The 18,108-nt window shown below is 37.2% G+C and overlaps 6 protein-coding genes across 6 annotated transcripts in view; all 6 read left to right on the forward strand.

Annotated features, from left to right (window-relative positions):
* The window catches only part of LOC134820873 (E3 ubiquitin-protein ligase AMFR-like), an 80,541-nt gene extending 64,027 nt beyond the window's left edge, over positions 1-16,514 (forward strand). Inside the window, exons 2-9 of the mRNA XM_063831519.1 lie at positions 11,475-11,971; positions 12,165-12,241; positions 12,485-12,605; positions 13,024-13,216; positions 13,445-13,572; positions 13,801-13,900; positions 14,091-14,234; positions 14,615-16,514. Coding sequence (XP_063687589.1) covers positions 11,535-11,971; positions 12,165-12,241; positions 12,485-12,605; positions 13,024-13,216; positions 13,445-13,572; positions 13,801-13,900; positions 14,091-14,234; positions 14,615-15,001 — 1,587 coding nt within the window. The 5' untranslated portion in view covers positions 11,475-11,534 and the 3' untranslated portion in view covers positions 15,002-16,514. The remainder of the gene's footprint in view (positions 1-11,474; positions 11,972-12,164; positions 12,242-12,484; positions 12,606-13,023; positions 13,217-13,444; positions 13,573-13,800; positions 13,901-14,090; positions 14,235-14,614) is intronic.
* The window catches only part of LOC134820871 (uncharacterized), a 1,079,557-nt gene that overhangs the window by 929,399 nt on the left and 132,050 nt on the right, over positions 1-18,108 (forward strand). The window lies entirely within an intron of this gene.
* Positions 47-8,217, forward strand: LOC134820868 (uncharacterized). The gene is made up of 7 exons (XM_063831515.1): positions 47-2,503; positions 2,655-2,811; positions 4,509-4,622; positions 4,856-4,934; positions 5,349-5,483; positions 7,007-7,125; positions 7,435-8,217. The coding sequence occupies exons 1-7, from the start codon at positions 60-62 to the stop codon at positions 7,582-7,584; spliced, it is 3,198 nt and encodes a 1,065-aa protein (XP_063687585.1). The 5' UTR covers positions 47-59; the 3' UTR covers positions 7,585-8,217.
* LOC134820885 (small nuclear ribonucleoprotein F-like) lies at positions 7,794-9,397 on the forward strand. Its single transcript, XM_063831534.1, has 4 exons — positions 7,794-7,803; positions 8,373-8,484; positions 8,852-8,954; positions 9,087-9,397. The coding sequence occupies exons 2-4, from the start codon at positions 8,388-8,390 to the stop codon at positions 9,151-9,153; spliced, it is 267 nt and encodes an 88-aa protein (XP_063687604.1). The 5' UTR covers positions 7,794-7,803; positions 8,373-8,387; the 3' UTR covers positions 9,154-9,397.
* Positions 9,687-10,926, forward strand: LOC134821384 (peroxiredoxin-like). Its single transcript, XM_063832127.1, has 2 exons — positions 9,687-9,984; positions 10,535-10,926. Exons 1-2 carry the CDS (start codon positions 9,687-9,689, stop codon positions 10,924-10,926), a joined length of 690 nt encoding a protein of 229 aa, XP_063688197.1.
* Positions 16,778-17,627, forward strand: LOC134820923 (uncharacterized). The gene is made up of 3 exons (XM_063831584.1): positions 16,778-16,858; positions 17,044-17,203; positions 17,307-17,627. Exons 1-3 carry the CDS (start codon positions 16,784-16,786, stop codon positions 17,522-17,524), a joined length of 453 nt encoding a protein of 150 aa, XP_063687654.1. The 5' UTR covers positions 16,778-16,783; the 3' UTR covers positions 17,525-17,627.

The following is an 18,108-nucleotide window of genomic DNA, read 5'->3' on the forward strand; positions in this document are numbered from 1 at the left end:
CATCAGTCTATACATTTTTTATTGTAAGATGACTCACTGACACATCTAGTTTCCAGGTGATGAAGCAGTCTACACTTCAGTTTGTCCCATTCAAATCTGATTCGATGGATCCTGAAGAAGCATCCAGAAGAGCAAGAGCCATCATCGCTGGTGTGATAGACGAAGAACTGGTTCAGAAAGAAGCTCACGAAATGTTAGCGAAGATATCCTTCAAAAATTCAAAGAGGAAAAGAACTCTACCGTCAGTTTCTACCAGTCAAGACACAGATAACCCTGAAAATATGGTTACTTGTTTGAAGAGTATTCTCAAGAATTCTTATCAAGATAAGAAATCCCCGGGACTGGGGCAAAAAGCGTTGGAATGTCCGACACAGTTTGCTTTTATCTTAGATTCTTGTGATGTCAATTTGTTTGACATACACGAATTTTTCTCTTTTATAAAATACAAACCTCTAACCGACATCATAATGAAAAATATTTGCATCTTACTGAAACAAAAATGGATCGTCTTAAAAGACATTGCTGAAGAACTCGACGAAGAAAACTTTAACAAGGTGTGCTTTCATTTGGTTTGCGACGACAGTTACTCATCTCAAGTTATTGAATTTTTAGCAAGTAGATCAAGATACCGATCAACGGTGACTCAAATTTGTGTGTCTTCAGTATTGGAGCCGCCCGGTATAAGTCTAAGCTTATTACATTTATCACTGGTAACCATGAATGATCTTCTTTCTTCTCTTCTGAGACGTAAAGACACTTTGACCCTGGAAGAAACATATTCCAAAGTTGTTGACATTTTTAAAGAGGAACTTCTCCAGCAGCAAGCTTGTAAGATGCAGGAGTTTATCCCGGATTTATCTCTAGCTAAAACGTTCACAGTTCTGACCACAACATGTCACGTTTGTGATGTTAGTCCAAGGTTTTTGATCGTCATTTGGATTATAATCATCAAAATGGAGTCAGACGATTCGGTCAACAAATTCGATTTTTTGTCTGATTTTCTCAAAGATGCAATAACCAAGAGAAACCACCACAACTTCGCCCTGGCTATAATCATTATGCGTCTCCTGGATCTGGTAGGAAATCGAACATACTCCGAGAGCTACCAGCTGTTGTTTGGGAACACTTCTACAATTATAACTTCATCAAAATCAGTAGAATTCATAATGGACGAGTTTACAACCTTAGTTCCGTATGAAGTGGGTATGTTTTTAAAGCAACACATTCAACTGCCTCTAAGAGGGGGAGCTAAGTTTAAAGACAAACTTGATCAGTTCCTCATTCTTGCAAAGACTCGTATGAAGGATTTTAGTCTGGTAGAAATTGACAAAAACGTTGTTCATGATGTCGAAAAAGCCATCGTTACTTTCAAGAAGAAAAGGTCAGTTCCGTCATCCATTATAGAAGCTAGTATCTTCAAGAAACAGTACTACATCAATCATTTTTTACCCTGCTTGATGAAGAAAAACTGCGTTGACGACGAAGAAGGACGGCATGAACTGGTTAACGCTTTGAAATCAGCAAACAAAATCCCCAAATCAGTTCTCAACAAGCCAGAGCCGGAAGTAGTGGAGATAACTCTTGCTGAGAATCTAGAAGACTTGATATCCAGCTTACCTACCCGAGGTTATGAGATCAAGGACGCAATCTACAGCTTGTGCTGTTCTGGCTGTGATAGAGACACTATGACATTGTTAATCCAGACCGTGTGCTCTCACTGCAGCAATATTGAGCCGGTTGTGTTTCTAAAAGACTTTGCTGTGACCCACCACCTTAGTGAGATGTTTAAGGATTGTGTGTTGCAGCTGTGTCACAGAGGTACTGCATGTAGCTCTGTTTTTGGTTTGTTGGAACTATTTGACTCTTCGACTTGCAGTGGTATTTTAAAATCTGTTCTTGTACTTAACAGACTTCTTTACAAGCTGATCCCCGTGTCCCTAGAGATGGAATATCTTCATATCATAGTGCTAGGAAAGCTTGACGATAACATTGAGGCTCCAATTCCAGATGCAGTTTGGAAGCAACTCTCAATAGAAAGACTTTGTGAGACTATCACGTGGTGGTCACATGATCCACAAAAACTTGCCCACTTTCAAGCCTTGGTTTCCACAATCTTCGACAACATTATATCCAACCAAGCTTGTAACGATGTATGCATCAGCTTGTTCAAATCCTCTCTCTCCCTAAACATTTTACCTCTTATTTCATCCACTTTCATTACCCTACTTCCTCTCACCTCCTTCTCCAAGCTGTGGGTATACGAAGCTTTAGCTCAAGTTCTCCTCCCCCTCTACCAGACTTCTTCTGAGAAACCTGTCTCGAAGATTAAAGAGATTTTCAGGAACTTTTTCAACGTTATAAACGTAGTGAAACCCTCGCTGTTGTACAGATGTGGAGGGGTTAAAAGTGTTGATAACTTGCTGAGTGTACTGGATAGTTATAAGATTTACATTACCACGGAGAAGTTCATTTTATCTTATCCAGTTACTCTCACTATTATCAGGTAAGATGGGGGATAGACATAATTTTTCTGCTGTTAAGTTGACGTTTTGTTATGGATTTATTTATAAAATATATAGCTTTAAGTACTAAGGATCGAACTTGTACTCTAACAATCCTCAGCAATGTATTAATTTTCACGAGGTTTCACTTAGGTCCGTTCAAGATGAGGTATCACTTAACGTTCTTCTAGAAAAGTCGCCCACTTTCCTTATATCATGTGTCTGCTACACTGACGAACTGACGAAAATAAGAGGGGCTGAGTACCTAAAAAATAATGACCATGTCAACGCTATCATATCCTTTTTAAAGGTAACTATGCTACAAATCTTTTGTGCTCAACTAAATAATCTGTATAGTAATAGTATTCAAAATCCATCATCAAAATCCATCTTCAACAAAATAGGAATTGTGGCTCTTCCTAATCTCATTGCTAAAAGCTGTCTAACTTTGATGCACAAGGTTTATATGGGAGTAGCACCATCGAGTATCTGTAGTATATTTGAAAAATCACCGCTTAGACAAACGGAAAGGAGAAATCCAAAGTATTTTGAAATTAAGTTCAACAGATTACGCAGAAACAGCTTCTTTTATAGAACAATGCTTCTGTGGAATGCACTGCCAGCCTATGTTAGACAGACTGAGAAAATTTCTATTTTCAAAACAAAGCTAACTGAATTTCTCTGGTCTTCTGACGTATGCTGGCCTGATTAGACGGCCCATCATGGAATATTATTATATATATATTTTACTTTATGAATGTCATACTCTCTATAATTTGCCCCTCGCACCTGCAGTAGAACGCGCCGTTTTTTCTTTTATGAAACAACCCGAAACAAGCGCGTCACGCAGTACGTGAGTGGCTAGGCTAGATTATAGATTGTTTTATTAAAATATTATTTAATTATGTTATTTTGTTGTTATGTCGTGTAAGTTTGTGGAGTAGTAGCAAGAAGGTATCGTATACATTTAAATTTGTTCTCTTGATTATTTATTAATGATTTTATGTAGGGTCGGCACCAATGTAATTATGGTCTTACCACCGTGTTTTGGTTCAGCCGAAATAAATTTTACCTTGATGTTTTTACATATTGTTTCTCACTCCAGCTGAGTCTGGTAGTGTTGAGTATCATGAATATTTTTCTAGCTCTCTTTTTCCATGTTTTTGCTTCACAGGAGATATTGTGGTCTTTTTATTGAATATAACTGTAATACATTGATGTAAAGTTTATTTGAATTTTGAAATAAAAATCACCGATTATAGCATCTCTAACGTAGGACCACGATTATATAACAACACGATAAACGAAATAAATAAAATCCTTCCCTTCAACGTACCTAAGTTACAAGATAAATTTATTAATTCATACAAGGACAACATTGTACGTTACTTACTGGACAAACAAAAACTTGACATAAAAAACCTTTCGTGGACGGACAAGAACTTTGTCCTTTACAACTTTTAAACAAAATATTAGCAAAATAATATAACAGCTGTAAGAATCCTAAACGTTAGTGCAGTCAAATAAATGAACTGCGATAATGCATTTGACAGTCAGTCACTGCAATTTATTCTGCAACTTATTTTTCAACTTTCACTGCCACACTTAGGCTTATCTTGGCTACACATTTAAAAAAAACGAAATTCCTTGCGCACCGCATACTAAAATTACTTGGATTTCTACCGCTATTGATAAAATGACTACATGAAGATGGGGAGTTAATATTGTTGACTTATATAATATAGATTATTTATTCTTTAGTGTAGATTAACTTTATTTTTATATATTTTACTAAGTGTGAAGGATCAACCATACGTTATTGATATTGTTGAAATATTTAATGATAAATTGATATAATAATAAATTATTGTAATATTTTTATTGAGGCACATGCCACCCCATCGCGGGTTTACTACTACTACAATTTTTCTTAAAGAATTTTCTTTTTGAAAATATGATATTTGAATTTGTTGAGTTCAATAATATCACCCGGTTTTACCTCGTCAGAAGCTAGAGAAAGAAGGAGTTAGCTCTAACGATTACCCGAATGAGAGATATCGTCCTCATATCGGGGTCTGTTGGTTCCTTCTCTACGCTGACAAACATCTCTCTGACTTCAGTGTTAGTCATTTTACTTTGTTCTTGTAGTTGTGTACTTTTGATGAGCGACTTGGTAGGTTTTTATACTAGTTAATGGTTATTGGTTATAATAAGAAATTTCTAAGTTGCAACATAATGCTGTTGTAATTTGTGCACTAAATACTATACAACAACTCTTATCATAATATGTAGCAATATATTATTATTATAGTTGTTGCATATATTTACATATAATAGTATACTCTGTATTTCAGGCAGTATCATTTCAAAACACTATTATGGAGGGATATGTCACTGCAATCTTCTACTCCTACTCTAATCTCTGGTTATCTGGTAAGTTCCTCAGTTCCTGGCAAATTTGTAGCTTTGACTTGGTGATACTTGTAAGTGCAACCTTAACAGTAGCACATACATAATATATATAATATAATATATAATTTATTATGTAATATATTATATGATGTAATAATATCCTGTCCAAACCCAGGATACATAACATGAAGACTTTGTTGTAACTTTGTATGAAAAGCATTAATAATACACAATATTCCGAATATTCTGTAATATATTATATTCTGTAATATATTATATTCTGTAATATATTATATTCTGTAATATATTATATTCTGTAATATATTATATTATGTAATAGTCATTCAGTACCACATTATACTAGTCCCTATAAGTATATTATATTTAATAATGACAATAAAAGCATAACATTATTAATACCCCCCTCGCTCCCAGGTACTCTGACCCCCAGACACGTGACTAACCTAGGAGAACTAACAGTGAAGTGCTGTCAGTACCATGATACTTACACAGCACCGCTACTGGAGAGAGGTGGTCCAGGCAATGGTGTTCTCGATCTGCATTTTAATGGTACGTGTGCAGATTGATAGTAATGTTATGATGCACTGTAGTTGGTCGATTCGTTTGTTTTTTGCCCGTCCGTCAAGCAGAACTCACACATCTGCTTGAACTTAAAGTTACCAATTTTAGATCATAGTGCGGTACTACCATATTTGATATTATTACAGACTTGCGATACTACAATGAATTATCGTGGCACAGTATCAGTTTTTAAATTAATTTACGACTTAGTTCAATAATATAAGGTCTATGTACAGAACACTTATAATTTACTTCCAGTAATTATTACCATTACTCAAGTTAAACATAAACAATTTAAATCATTAAATTGTCTCCTTGACGATCCATAATGGGTTGCTTCTCAAAACTCCAGCTTACCTTTTACATCAGTTTAATGTAACATTAACGTTTCGGTCACGCACGGCTCATATTATTTAAGTATCAACATTTTTACTGTTAACGTTTTCCGTTAGAGGTTGTGATAGTAAACATTTTACAAATTTATCTTGCGGCTTCTATAATATCAGTCGCTGTGGTTACTCGAGCTACTCATACTTTAGTATTAATATACTTTAGTATATTACATAAAAATATAATAATAATACTTTAATATTGCGCAATCGAATATATAAAGTTCTGCTCCTACAACTCTAACGTCCAAACGATTACGCAATATTGCTGTTGTAAAATATTACTATTTAGAACTTAGACGTTATTATTTTATATACTTAAAAACGTCATCCAAATTCCAATTAAGTTCGCATAATTTACTTAATAATAATAACATATTCTTAGTACCTTATAACCTGAGAAACCATTTCCAAAGTAAAACCGTTCTTCAGCCAATTTGATCTTTGAGTACCCACTATCCTGTTACATTATAAAGTCTCTGCATTGTTTCGATAATGTTGGTTATAAATCACAATCGTCTGCCGTCTTTCTACTATATTAGTTATTCTGATTTTTGACTTTCTTGTACTCACTGCGTAGAAATATAGTGTGCCACATATTTTGTAACCAACAATGTTAGTTGCTAACTCGTTCCATTTCAGGATTTTATGCCCTTGTTTCGCAACATTTCCGATAATTCACAATGTCCATTTCATTTCATGACGTAAATGAGGTCCGATAAAATTGTATTTCATGACGTAGATGGTCTCAAATTACACTTGAATAGGCTCGGAGTAACCTATCTTAAGTTTTAGAACGCAGAGAAAATTATCATCGATCAATCTGGTCAACCCAATTTCACGTGTGACGTGTCAGACTTTAAAACCATCTAAAAACCAATAACTACATTCCATCTGAACAAATATATCCTAAATTAAACTAATTACAACACTACATTTAATTTATTATATTTATTGAGTATTGTAATGGAAGTGCTTTAACCAGGTGTAGCCAGTCCACAACCTTTCTCCACAATATGAGGAAAGTCTTAATTATACTTATAGATCAAAAGCTCGAATACCATCTGAACACCAGTTACATACCAGTTACATACCAGACACCAGTTACCAGTTCCTGTTCAGGTTACAAGAGTAGCAAAGTGTTTTGTCTCCTCTACCTAGGAGGAGTTGCTCACTGCTATGAGAGGAGATATCAGTTACCAAATACTATCTTACCGCTTGCTAAGAAGTCTTACTCGCAGGTTTATTTTAGTTTTAGTATTTAGGCTGATTTAGTTATTTTTATTTTTAAGTTTATTTGCTTTTATTGTTGCTTGAAGTTGTAAGCTTCCAACAGTTGATAGTCGGATGATAAAGTATGCTTCGCTAAATCAGCTGATAAATGATAACTCCTATCCGTACGATATTACATGGCATTTTTCTAATATGATAACATGAGCCACTTTATATCCCAAAATGACGACACCCAATTTCTATCACCCAGTAAAATATGATAAGATGTTTGAATTAACATCACTGTCCAGTGTCCATTCTCACCTTCCTTTCGCCAGGCACAGAGGTTGGTATACGACAACACACAAACTATGGGAACTATGCAGAAGTTCATGATGTCTGTAACACGTGGTACACAGGATCCTGGTAACGCTGCTAAAACCTTTATCAGCTGTCTTACTCGGGGGTTTAGTTTCAGTGGTGCTTAGTGCTTAGTGCTTAGTGCTTAGTGCTTAGTGCCCTTAGTGCCATACTGTGGGTTATGATGGTGAACCAGAGAAGAAGTTATTGTTTTTTCGTAGGTTAATGTTGAAGATGGTGTTTATGGCTTAGTACTTTGAGTTACATATTTTATGAAATTTTTAATGGAACTAAACTTTGTATGACCATTTTGAGTACAATTTGAATTTTGTTTTTTAAATAATTTGTAATTTTATCCCAGTTATGTTAAATCTTTAAATGTATAACTTATCGGACACATTATGTTTTGTAATCGAATGATAATATTAATTGTCTCTGATAGAACATGATCTCATGAAGTGGTGTAAACTTAAATTTTGCGATACAAAATAATATTATTAGTTTATTACTGTAATAAGCATGCTCAATAATAAGCATTAGCACATTAAGGTGTTGATTCTTTGATTTATAACATTATTCATTATTAAGAGACGCCGCACTTTCGCTTTTGACTTGCAGGGTTATCATCACTTCTCAGAGTGCGGAATTTGAAGACTTATATAATATATTTGTTCGTTACTATTGTACATTATATTACTTTGTATTGGTTTCACACTTAAATCGATCCAATAGTTATAACTATAGCTACAACACTGCAAGTCAAAAAGTGAAAGTACGAGGAAATGAATGTACAGAGTACAGACGTATGTATGACGTATGTATGACGTACCTATGACGTATGTATGGCGTATGTATGACGTTTCTCAACAATTCTGATAAAAAATCCAATCGATTAATTAATTGCCTCCCTCTGTTTAGCAAGTAGTCCATTATGTCGAGTGCCCTGCCCCTCAACCCTAAACCCTTTCTCAGTGGACTCACTGGTAAACCTGTAATGGTTAAGCTGAAGTGGGGTATGGAATACAAAGGTTCGTTGTTTATAAATATCAGTTGAGCTCTGTTATTCGGACATTTTTCTTTGCCAATTTAGGTTGGTATGTGATTTATTGATGTTATCAAATTATGGATTGTATACATTTTTCCAATCAATATTTGCACGCTTACACCGATCAATCATTATTGTAACACTAAAACATTTGTTCAATCCTGGGAGAAACAAGGTTAATACAGTAAAACCCAGATTTACTGCGGAGTTTGTAGAAAAGGAAAGGCCGCGGTAAATAAGGACGCGGTATATCGGGTTTTGCAGTAAATCGGGTTTTAACTTACCCTATAGCTATGGTTCTAGTATTAGGGTAAAATATTCCAAAACGTAACATTCATATAAAACTTCAGGCTACCTGATATCTGTAGACAGTTACATGAACCTCAATCTAGCTAATACCGAGGAGTATATTGACGGAGTTTTGGCGGGAAACCTCGGAGAGGTCCTTATCAGGTAACAATTAAATATTACAATGATGAAATATTACTTAATCATAATTATCCCTAATCATGCATCAGATATGAACAACAATTTAGAACCTTCTTATTCTGTGAGTTTTACCCATTATCTCCCCTCCTTTATCAGGTGTAACAACGTGTTGTATGTAAGAGGTGTGGAGGAGGAAGGAGCTGCTGCCGAGATCATGGCTTAACGCACCACAACTTTTTAACTTTTTATCTTATATTTTATCAGGCTCTTTTAATATCAAACCTGGTGATTATGAGTGATGATGTATTTTATTTGCATCATCGTGATATTTATTTGTATTTCCAGACTAACTTATTTTCTTATGATGAGCAGATTATAGTACGATCTATATTAAAAGCTTTGTGCTGGAATGTTGAATTTTATTAATATCAAATGTATCTAAATGATATCACAATTGGTACCATCCACATCGTTTTAACTTTTTTGTTTCGAATACACTTTATAAAAAAATGTATACTTTTTAAAAAAATGTATACCTTTTTTTTAAATGTATAAATTCTAGAAGACTTGACCTAGCTGTTCTACATAATATGCAATACCTCATGATATTCTGAAGAAATCCACCTACATTGAACAACATTATTCTGAAGAAATGCACTCTATATTCAACACCATATTAATTATCAGAGTTATAATATTAAATGTAACATTTTGGTAACCTACCACTAAACCCATACCTTCTCTACAGCTAGCAACATGCTGAGTTCCCTAGCCCGGGTGGGATCCCGACTCCTACAAACATCAGCTAAACGAGTCCTCACTGCTCCCTCCCTCACTGCTCCCTCCCTCACTCGCCACATAGCCTCCATCCCTAATCCTGCTCCCGGGTTCACATGTCAGGCTGTCATGCCTGATGGTGCTTTTCAGGAGGTGTCTCTGTCTAACTACGAGGGGAAGTATGTTATTCTGTTCTTCTACCCGCTGGATTTCACTTTTGTGTGCCCGACTGAGATAACTGCGTTTAGTGACCGTGCTGCTGAGTTCCAGGAATTAGGTAATTAATTAGCTAATTATCAATTTTAACGGTCAGGTAGCGCAGTTGGTTAGAACGCCTGTCTTACAATCGTTAGGTTGCGAGTTCGAAACCCACTGACTGCCTGGTCGTGGGGTGAGCGTCGTCGACGTTCAGCTAAGGATCATGAGTGGTCTATGCAGCCCCCCGGTCTACTCAGCCGAATACTCGAGAAATCGGGTGTGAGGGTTAAATGAGGAGCTGCACATTGCAGCAAAGTCTCGGACGAAGAAAGTATGGTACACACTACCTTAACCGTCACTGGCCAAAAAAGATCCTTCGGCTTCCTGTAATTGGCTGGTTGCACTTGTGTAACATTGTGGCTGTTGGAATACACCGAAGTAAAATAAGTGTCTAGATAAAAAAAAAAAATTAATTAGGTAATTATTAGTGTGTCGAATTGATTATCTTAGATTAGACGTCATCGACTTTCCTCAAGATTGGAGCTCAATACTGCTTTCATTTTGATTTACAATATGTTTCATACACTAAGTTCTGTATAAAGTTGATAATAGTCTAATTTAATTGGCAGGTTGTCAACTACTAGCCTGCTCAGTAGACTCACACTTCTCCCATCTCGCCTGGATGAACCAGTCCCGCAAGGAAGGTGGTCTCGGTGAAATGAAGATCCCTATTCTAGCTGACCTCAATAAATCTATCGCTAAAGACTACGGTGTCCTCCTGGAACCAGTTGGTATCGCTCTGAGAGGACTCTTCATTATTGATCCTAAAGGAAACTTGCGGCATATCACAGTGAACGATCTGCCAATCGGGCGAAGTGTTGATGAAACCCTGCGCACACTGAAAGCGCTGCAGTTTGTGGAGGAGCACGGCGAGGTGTGCCCGGCTAACTGGACCCCCGGTGCTAGCACTATCAAGCCTGGTGTTGATAGTAGCAAGGAGTACTTTGAGAAGGAAAATTAGGGGTGATATTAAAGTATTAAAGCATGTTACACTTTATGGAATATGATATATTATACATGTCGGACGTCGGTACTATTTTCGTTCTAAGAAAATATTAATAAGTGTTGTACTATTAAAAATCGTTGAATGTTATAAAAGCGAATGATTGTTTTCAACTTTTCTACGAATCAGAAGATTAAATTATTCAGGTTTTTTAAAGAACTTAGATCTTTACACGATTGATATTTGATAATCAACATACCTTCATATTGTTTGCCTTATATTTCTTTAAGCTGTATCGTTCCAATTAATGATAAGATTCAAATAACCGTTCGCGTTGGCTAGCCACTCTGCTATTTGTAATATCTATAAACCTTCCTGAAATTTGTAAAGAATTAACTTATTGATTGATTAATCGATGTTAAAAAGATTGTTTCATTTATCTTCTGTTTAATGTGATTCAAGCAACCTCGATTATCAATTATTCAACACATTTAGTAAAAGCAAAGTATTCCATGGCTGAAATTTACACTATAATACAACGATCTCACACCTGACACCATTCCTAGTACTACAAAGAATGTAAGCCGTCCCTCCATTGCATCTCCCTCAATCTCTGCTCTACAACAATGCCCCTAGCGCTAGTTTCCATCGCCCCCTCCTTCCGCACCTACACCTACATCAGCATATCCGTGTACCTGCTCTACATAGCTCTATCCTCCTACTACCAGGATTTCAGTAATGGTACCGAGTTCCTCCAGCATCAGTATGAGCACTTCTGGACTGATATCTTCCTGTTGAACCTGTTGGGATGCGCGGTGGTTCAGCTCGGTGCTATCTTCATTCGCATCATGTTTGGACAGTTGCGCGCCATCGAAGAACAGAACATCCGAGATAAGATCAACCACTTTGGGTTGTACAAGTTTGTGTTTTTGTTTGGAGTATTGAATTTGGGTGAGGTAGGTTTGGTGACGAGGTGGGGTGTGTGGTGTGGGGTCCTGGCTGGGATCTCTCTCCTGGACACCCTTACTCAGGACAGAGCTCAGTATCTCTCACTCAATCCTAGGTTTGTTTTATCCGAGGAGTTTGTAATCCAGTTTATGTCATAATTCGTTTGCTGAATATATGAACTTATCCGATAATCCAGTAATCGAAATAATCTTTCAAAATGCTGATAGGTCAGATCGTTGTTTGATTATATAGGTCTGTCAAGCTAATAAAATGCACAATATTTCCGATAATAACATGGTATTATTCAGCACGCGACTACCTCATCATCTGCCTGGTATTGTACTGTCAACTATCCTTCATCTTACTACAATACTACTCTTCATTGGTACGGGCTTGATCATCTTGTGTCTTTTTAGACTTGCATGTTTGCATATTTTAACCGTTACATTGCATGATAACTCAGCTCAGAAATAAGTAGATAAATTACAGATATAATTAGAATCTTTATTTCTAGTCATTCGTCCTTTAAATTCTATCTATATCATTTATGAAATGGGCTATATTTAGTATCGGAGATGGTTAGCTCTACAAGGAGTATTCTCAAAGCTAATATGGATAATATTCGCAGGAGTGTTGTACACACGAGGAGATGACTGGCACATCACATTCTTCCTCCTAGCAGACGTGTTCCTCTTTTACCTCAAAACCCTTCACAGTCTCGTCAACTTCGGGCTTATCATCTACGAAATGTACGGTTAAAACTGTTAACACTTTAGAGCTTTAGTGCAAATAATCAAAATATGATGTCCGTTCCTTAACCGTGCTTTAAGTAACCATTGTGCGTTAACTGTGTCTTAACCATTAAGTGTGCCTTAACCGTGTGTTAACCGTGCGTTATGTGACCATCGACTGATTACCGAATTGTGCAATCTTTACCGCACCCATCTTTACCGCACCCATCTTTACCACAACACCCATCTTTACCACACTAATCTTTACCACACCCATCTTTACCACACCCATCTATACCACACCCATCTTTACCACACCCATCTTAACCACACTAATCTTAACCACACTAATCTTTACCACATCCATCTATACCACACCCATCTTTACCACACTAATCTTTACCATACCCATCTTTACCACACCCATCTCCACCAGGTACACTGAAAGATGGGAGAACAAGGACGTAACACGTTACTACACTGAGATCTCGTTTGATGTGATGATGTTGTGGGTTGAGCTCCTTCATAATGTTCACATGTTACTTTACAGTGGGGTGCTTCTCTCCATGGGCAGCTTCGTGCTCTGCATGCACATAAAACATATCTACAATGAGATAAGGAAACGTTGGGTTAGTTTTGAGATTATGTTTTTCTGAGACTTGAACCTCTTTCATCAAATTACGAATCTTGTTAATTCAATATTTTCTGAAATTTAATTTTTTAAGTTATTAAGTGATCACATCTTATGATGTGTACCTTATTTCCCCTATCTTGAGTAACATGGCTATCTACAAATTACACATGAATCCGTAACCATTTGAATCCCAATCTCTATCCCTTAATTTTATCAAACCCAGATTCGGCACAAGAACTTCCGTTCCATAATGGACAGTTTGGATCTGCAGTTCCGTGTAGCTACCACAGAAGAGTTGGAAGCTAATAACGACCATTGTGCTATATGTTGGGAGACCATGGACACTGCCAGGTTATTTAGCGTTTTGTTAGGAAGTTTTGTATTTGATTGAAACTTCGCCCGTTCGTTTGATGAATTTTGATTATGCAGGAAAAACGGTTGCGCAACGATTTGTTATCTGATAAATAGGATATGTTATTATTATCATGAACGAATAAGATAAGGCAAGACCGTGATTCTAGTACCAACATTCAAAAAAGGAATCCATATTTAATGAGTAACACGTGATCTCCTGACCAGAAAGCTACCTTGTGGTCATCTGTTCCACATCTCTTGTCTGAGAAGCTGGTTAGAGCACGATACTAGTTGTCCTACCTGCCGGCATGTCCTGTTAGCTCAGGTTAGTCAAGGAGATATTATCTGGATTTTATCTGGAATGTTCGGTATTGTGGGAATAATTCTCAGAATATTACTCACAAAGTTACATTGATATTGTCTAGAATTGAGTTTCAAACACTAAACTGATTATTTACCAAATTATTGAATTACCCTGAAGAGAAGCAAATGAATAAAACCCTGTTATATCTCAGAGGGCCTCACAAAATGAGGAAACACCCGCAGCGAGACGTAACATGGCCTGGCAATTCAGAGGGTCAAGGTGGGCCAGCTGGCTCCCCAACTTCAGCGTCCACGTGATCAGATCCCCTCAACACATCGACCTAGACTCCAGAATGGTGAGTATCTCCCCCCTTCCCCTCTTGAATCCAGGTCTTTTGATGCCTGGATATTGTAGTTAGTCGTGACTTTTCATAGTTAGTTGTTTATATTGCTGGAAGAATGGTTCTCTGTTCTCCTCATCCTATCTTGTAGACGTATCTTACTTCAGAGCTGTGTAAAGTACGCTAATTATATTTTGTAGAATTAACACACATTTATTTTGAGTAAACAAACTCGAGCTTTATTTATGGCTAGCTACTAGCCTAGCTATGTATTCTCAATGTAAAACGTCGCATAAATGTCTGAATTTTTTATTATTATACCAAATATGTATTTACAAAATATCTGGCCACCTAGATTGTATCTCAGTTGTAATATCTCTTATCTCCCTTATCAGGTGGATCAAGTACAGGAAGTCCTGCCTCACATCCACCGGGGTGTTATTGAACAAGATCTCCGCCGCACTGCTAACCCCCTCGCCACCATCGACAACCTTCTCTCAACGGAAAGGTTGTCCACACAACCTTTCCGCGCCACAGAAAACCAACCAGCACCCGCCCAGCCTGAAGACCCGCGGAATCACCCAGAGGAGCTGCCGGACGAGCTGCCAGCCCTACTGCCTCCCTCCCCCCAGCTGACCAGCACGAACAGTGTCAGTTCCTCTAACCTGGCAGCACTCCAAGATAACCAGAACTCTGACGATGACGTCACAATCCGGAGAAGGAGGGTGCTGCAGGCTGTGGAGAGAAGGCTAGAGTACCCGGAGTTCCCCCGGGTCCCTTAGTGTCCCCAGCGTGTCCTAGTTGCTGTGGTATTGCCAGGGAAGTGACGTCATAGTGTGGTAGTAGAATGTAGCTAGCAAGTCAGATTAGTTTTAACAGGTCCAGGGGCTGATGTGGGACAGTTCAGATCTATTGGATTGTGCACAAAAATATAAAATTCCTGGTTCTGCCTCTTTTGGGCTCCTCCTTCTGTTCAACAGAGGTGCTTTATAGCTCTCATAAACAAACCTGCATCTGCTTATTCCTTTAGTTTCTTCAGAGAAGTTTCTAGAGACAAAGTTCCGATGCTTTCCTAGTTCCAACTTTTTCTCTGAGAAATTTACTGTAACTAATCAGCTCGCTGAAAAGAGAGCCTGGATCATAACAAGAGCAGACAGCAGTAGAGATGTTTTATTTTAGTAACTTTATCAGAACCAATGGGAATGCTATGATGATGAGACAGGAATGGCTTATTTTCACGCTTTTTTACAGTTCAGTGCTGATGTGATAGATGAGGATATAGTACGAGGTATGGTTACCTAGTTACCTGGTTACCTAGTTACCTGGTTACCTGGTTACCTGGTTACCTGGTTACCTAGTTACCTGGTTACCTAGTATCCGTTTATTTGATGATATCGACCCGTTGAAAGATTGTGATCATGAGATTTTCAAACTGTTAAAGTGTTGATATTAGCGATGTAGTACGGTGAGATTACTGTACCGCTATCGATTATTCAACTGCTAAAGTACTAACGCTCATAAACTTGTATGTGAGGTACTGTACCTATTTTGGTATTGTACCTATTTTGGTACTTGACCTATTTTTTAGGATCAGTTTTTATGTCGTTTTCAAAATTATTAACTGTAAAGTCAAATTTGAATGCTAAAATGTTTTTGACCATTGATAAAATAAAAAAGTGAAATTGTGTCCTAGCGAAATTTGTAAATTTGTTTTTTTTTTCTGCTGATAAAAGGTTTCAGTATGCATGCTTGATTAAATCATCTGAAATGTTGGGTGACAAATCGTCATTCCGCATTAATAAAGAGACTTCTTTTTTTGGTATAAAACATTGTTATAAAGTTATAAACTGCTCTTATTAAATTATTTGTTTGCAATGATTTTGATCAGCATTATTTATTCATGTTTTTTTTAACATAAATATAACTGTTAAAACACCTTTGCGGCTTTTTATGCTAATCGAGCTCCAAATTCCAAACCAGGAATTTGGCTGGTTGAGATGCTTGAAAACATTAAAGATGTGCAATATAATGATGATCTTATAAACCACTGATTCCTGAATAACTTATTACGACCAATTTAGATTTTAATCCCAACTGTTAATAATTGTCAAGACGAAAATTAGTAATTAAGGTAAAAAGAAGACTATTTTTTGTAATTATTTCCGTTGTAGGTATATATGTGTGTGTCGAACATAAGTCTTAACTAGAGCTGATATATTTGGGAGCACGAAGAGGTTATGGTGATCTGCACAGTGTTTGATTTTAAACACCTTTATCTGAATTGTGCTCTTCCAATACATGTGTTTTAATTGCCTTCCAAAAGTATTTGAAATATGCTGGGTGTAACTGCAAAGTAACAGCTAAACGTTTCTAAGGAATTGTGGTGAATGTATTGTCTCTAGTCTCTTTCCATTGCGTTTGTTCGTTAGCATAATGTGATATAAAGGACATTTTTGAAACATATTTTTGATAAGACTGCCAAATTTGAAAATTCTGGAACTGCTCTTAAATCGTCTGTTTAAATCAGATTTATTATTTAACTTGTGAACCATAGTGTAGTTGAAATGAGTGATTTACCAGAAGGATGGGTCAAGAAGATGTCTAAAACTCACGGCAAAGAGTACTATTATAATATGGAGGTTTGTTTGAATCTTTAGTAGTGGCTCCTTTCCAGACTTTAGTAGCTGGTCACCGTCCCCATATTCCATCTAATCAGCTTAACCAGGAAAAGTTTCTGAAAAAAGTATTCCCTAAGATAAAGTGAAAGTGTTGTTTATTCGAACACGCTCTTTCTAGCCGCACTCTCACCGTTACCTTATCGCAGACTCAAGAAAGCACGTGGGAGCACCCAGAACCAGCTCCACGCGCAGACAAAGTGCGCGCTAGCCACTTGTTGGTGAAGCACAAAGATAGTCGGAGACCAAGCAGCTGGAAGGAGGATAACATCACCAGGACTAAGGAGGAAGCTCTGGAGATTCTTGACGGTATGTTTTATGATTACTCCTACTTTTTATGTTTTGAGAGTAGACTTTTTCTGTTTCAAGATATTTTGATCGAGATGTTGTAGTATAAGGTATTATATTTCAGGGTTCATCAAGGAGATAGAGGATGGAGCATCATTTGCTGATTTAGCAAAAGTTAACAGCGATTGCAGTTCAGCTAGAAACGGTGGTGATCTCGGCCACTTCGGCAAGGGACAAATGCAGAAGCCATTTGAAGAGGCAACTTTCGCTCTCCAAATTGGTGAAATGAGCGGTCCTGTTGATACCGATTCCGGTGTTCACGTTATCTTGAGAACCGGATAAGTTTTACAATTAGGTGTGCTTTGATGGGTTTGTAATATTTTATTTCGGAATTTATTGAACTACTGATTTCTTATTTGACATTCATACTTTTTAAACTATACTATTTAGTGCTTTTTATTATACAACTTTTGAAGTTCTTTGTGACATGTGGGGCATACAGGAAAAGAAAACTACTATTTTGGAAAGCGCGATATAAAATTGAATAAGATTTGAGCGCGAGCGCCAAAATTGCATTCACGCACGCGCGTTTATTTTATTGTTCGTGCGCATGGCCCGGTCGGTAGCTACACTACCAATATTTAAGTTTTCGGCTTGGCCTGTGGCCATATTCTTGCATCCCTTGCTCACTTCACTCAATTCTTGGGTCGGGTTTGGCAAGTACTTCAGAAGTTAAATTTGAATTAGGCATTTAAGGCAATACGCACGTTAAGAAAGTCATCCATTCACGTAAACGCGGCACCAATCTGGTTGTGGCTTTGTCTAAGCGTGTAAGTTCCGAGCAACCCTCATCTGGTTGCTCCCAAGACTAGATTATCTTGGTTACCACTCTTATTACTACATGGTGCATTGTTATGTAGCAGGTC

Source organism: Bolinopsis microptera, chromosome 9, assembly GCF_026151205.1.
Source record: "Bolinopsis microptera isolate Bmic1 chromosome 9, MBARI_Bmic_1.0, whole genome shotgun sequence".
NCBI classification, from domain to species: Eukaryota; Metazoa; Ctenophora; class Tentaculata; order Lobata; family Bolinopsidae; genus Bolinopsis; species Bolinopsis microptera.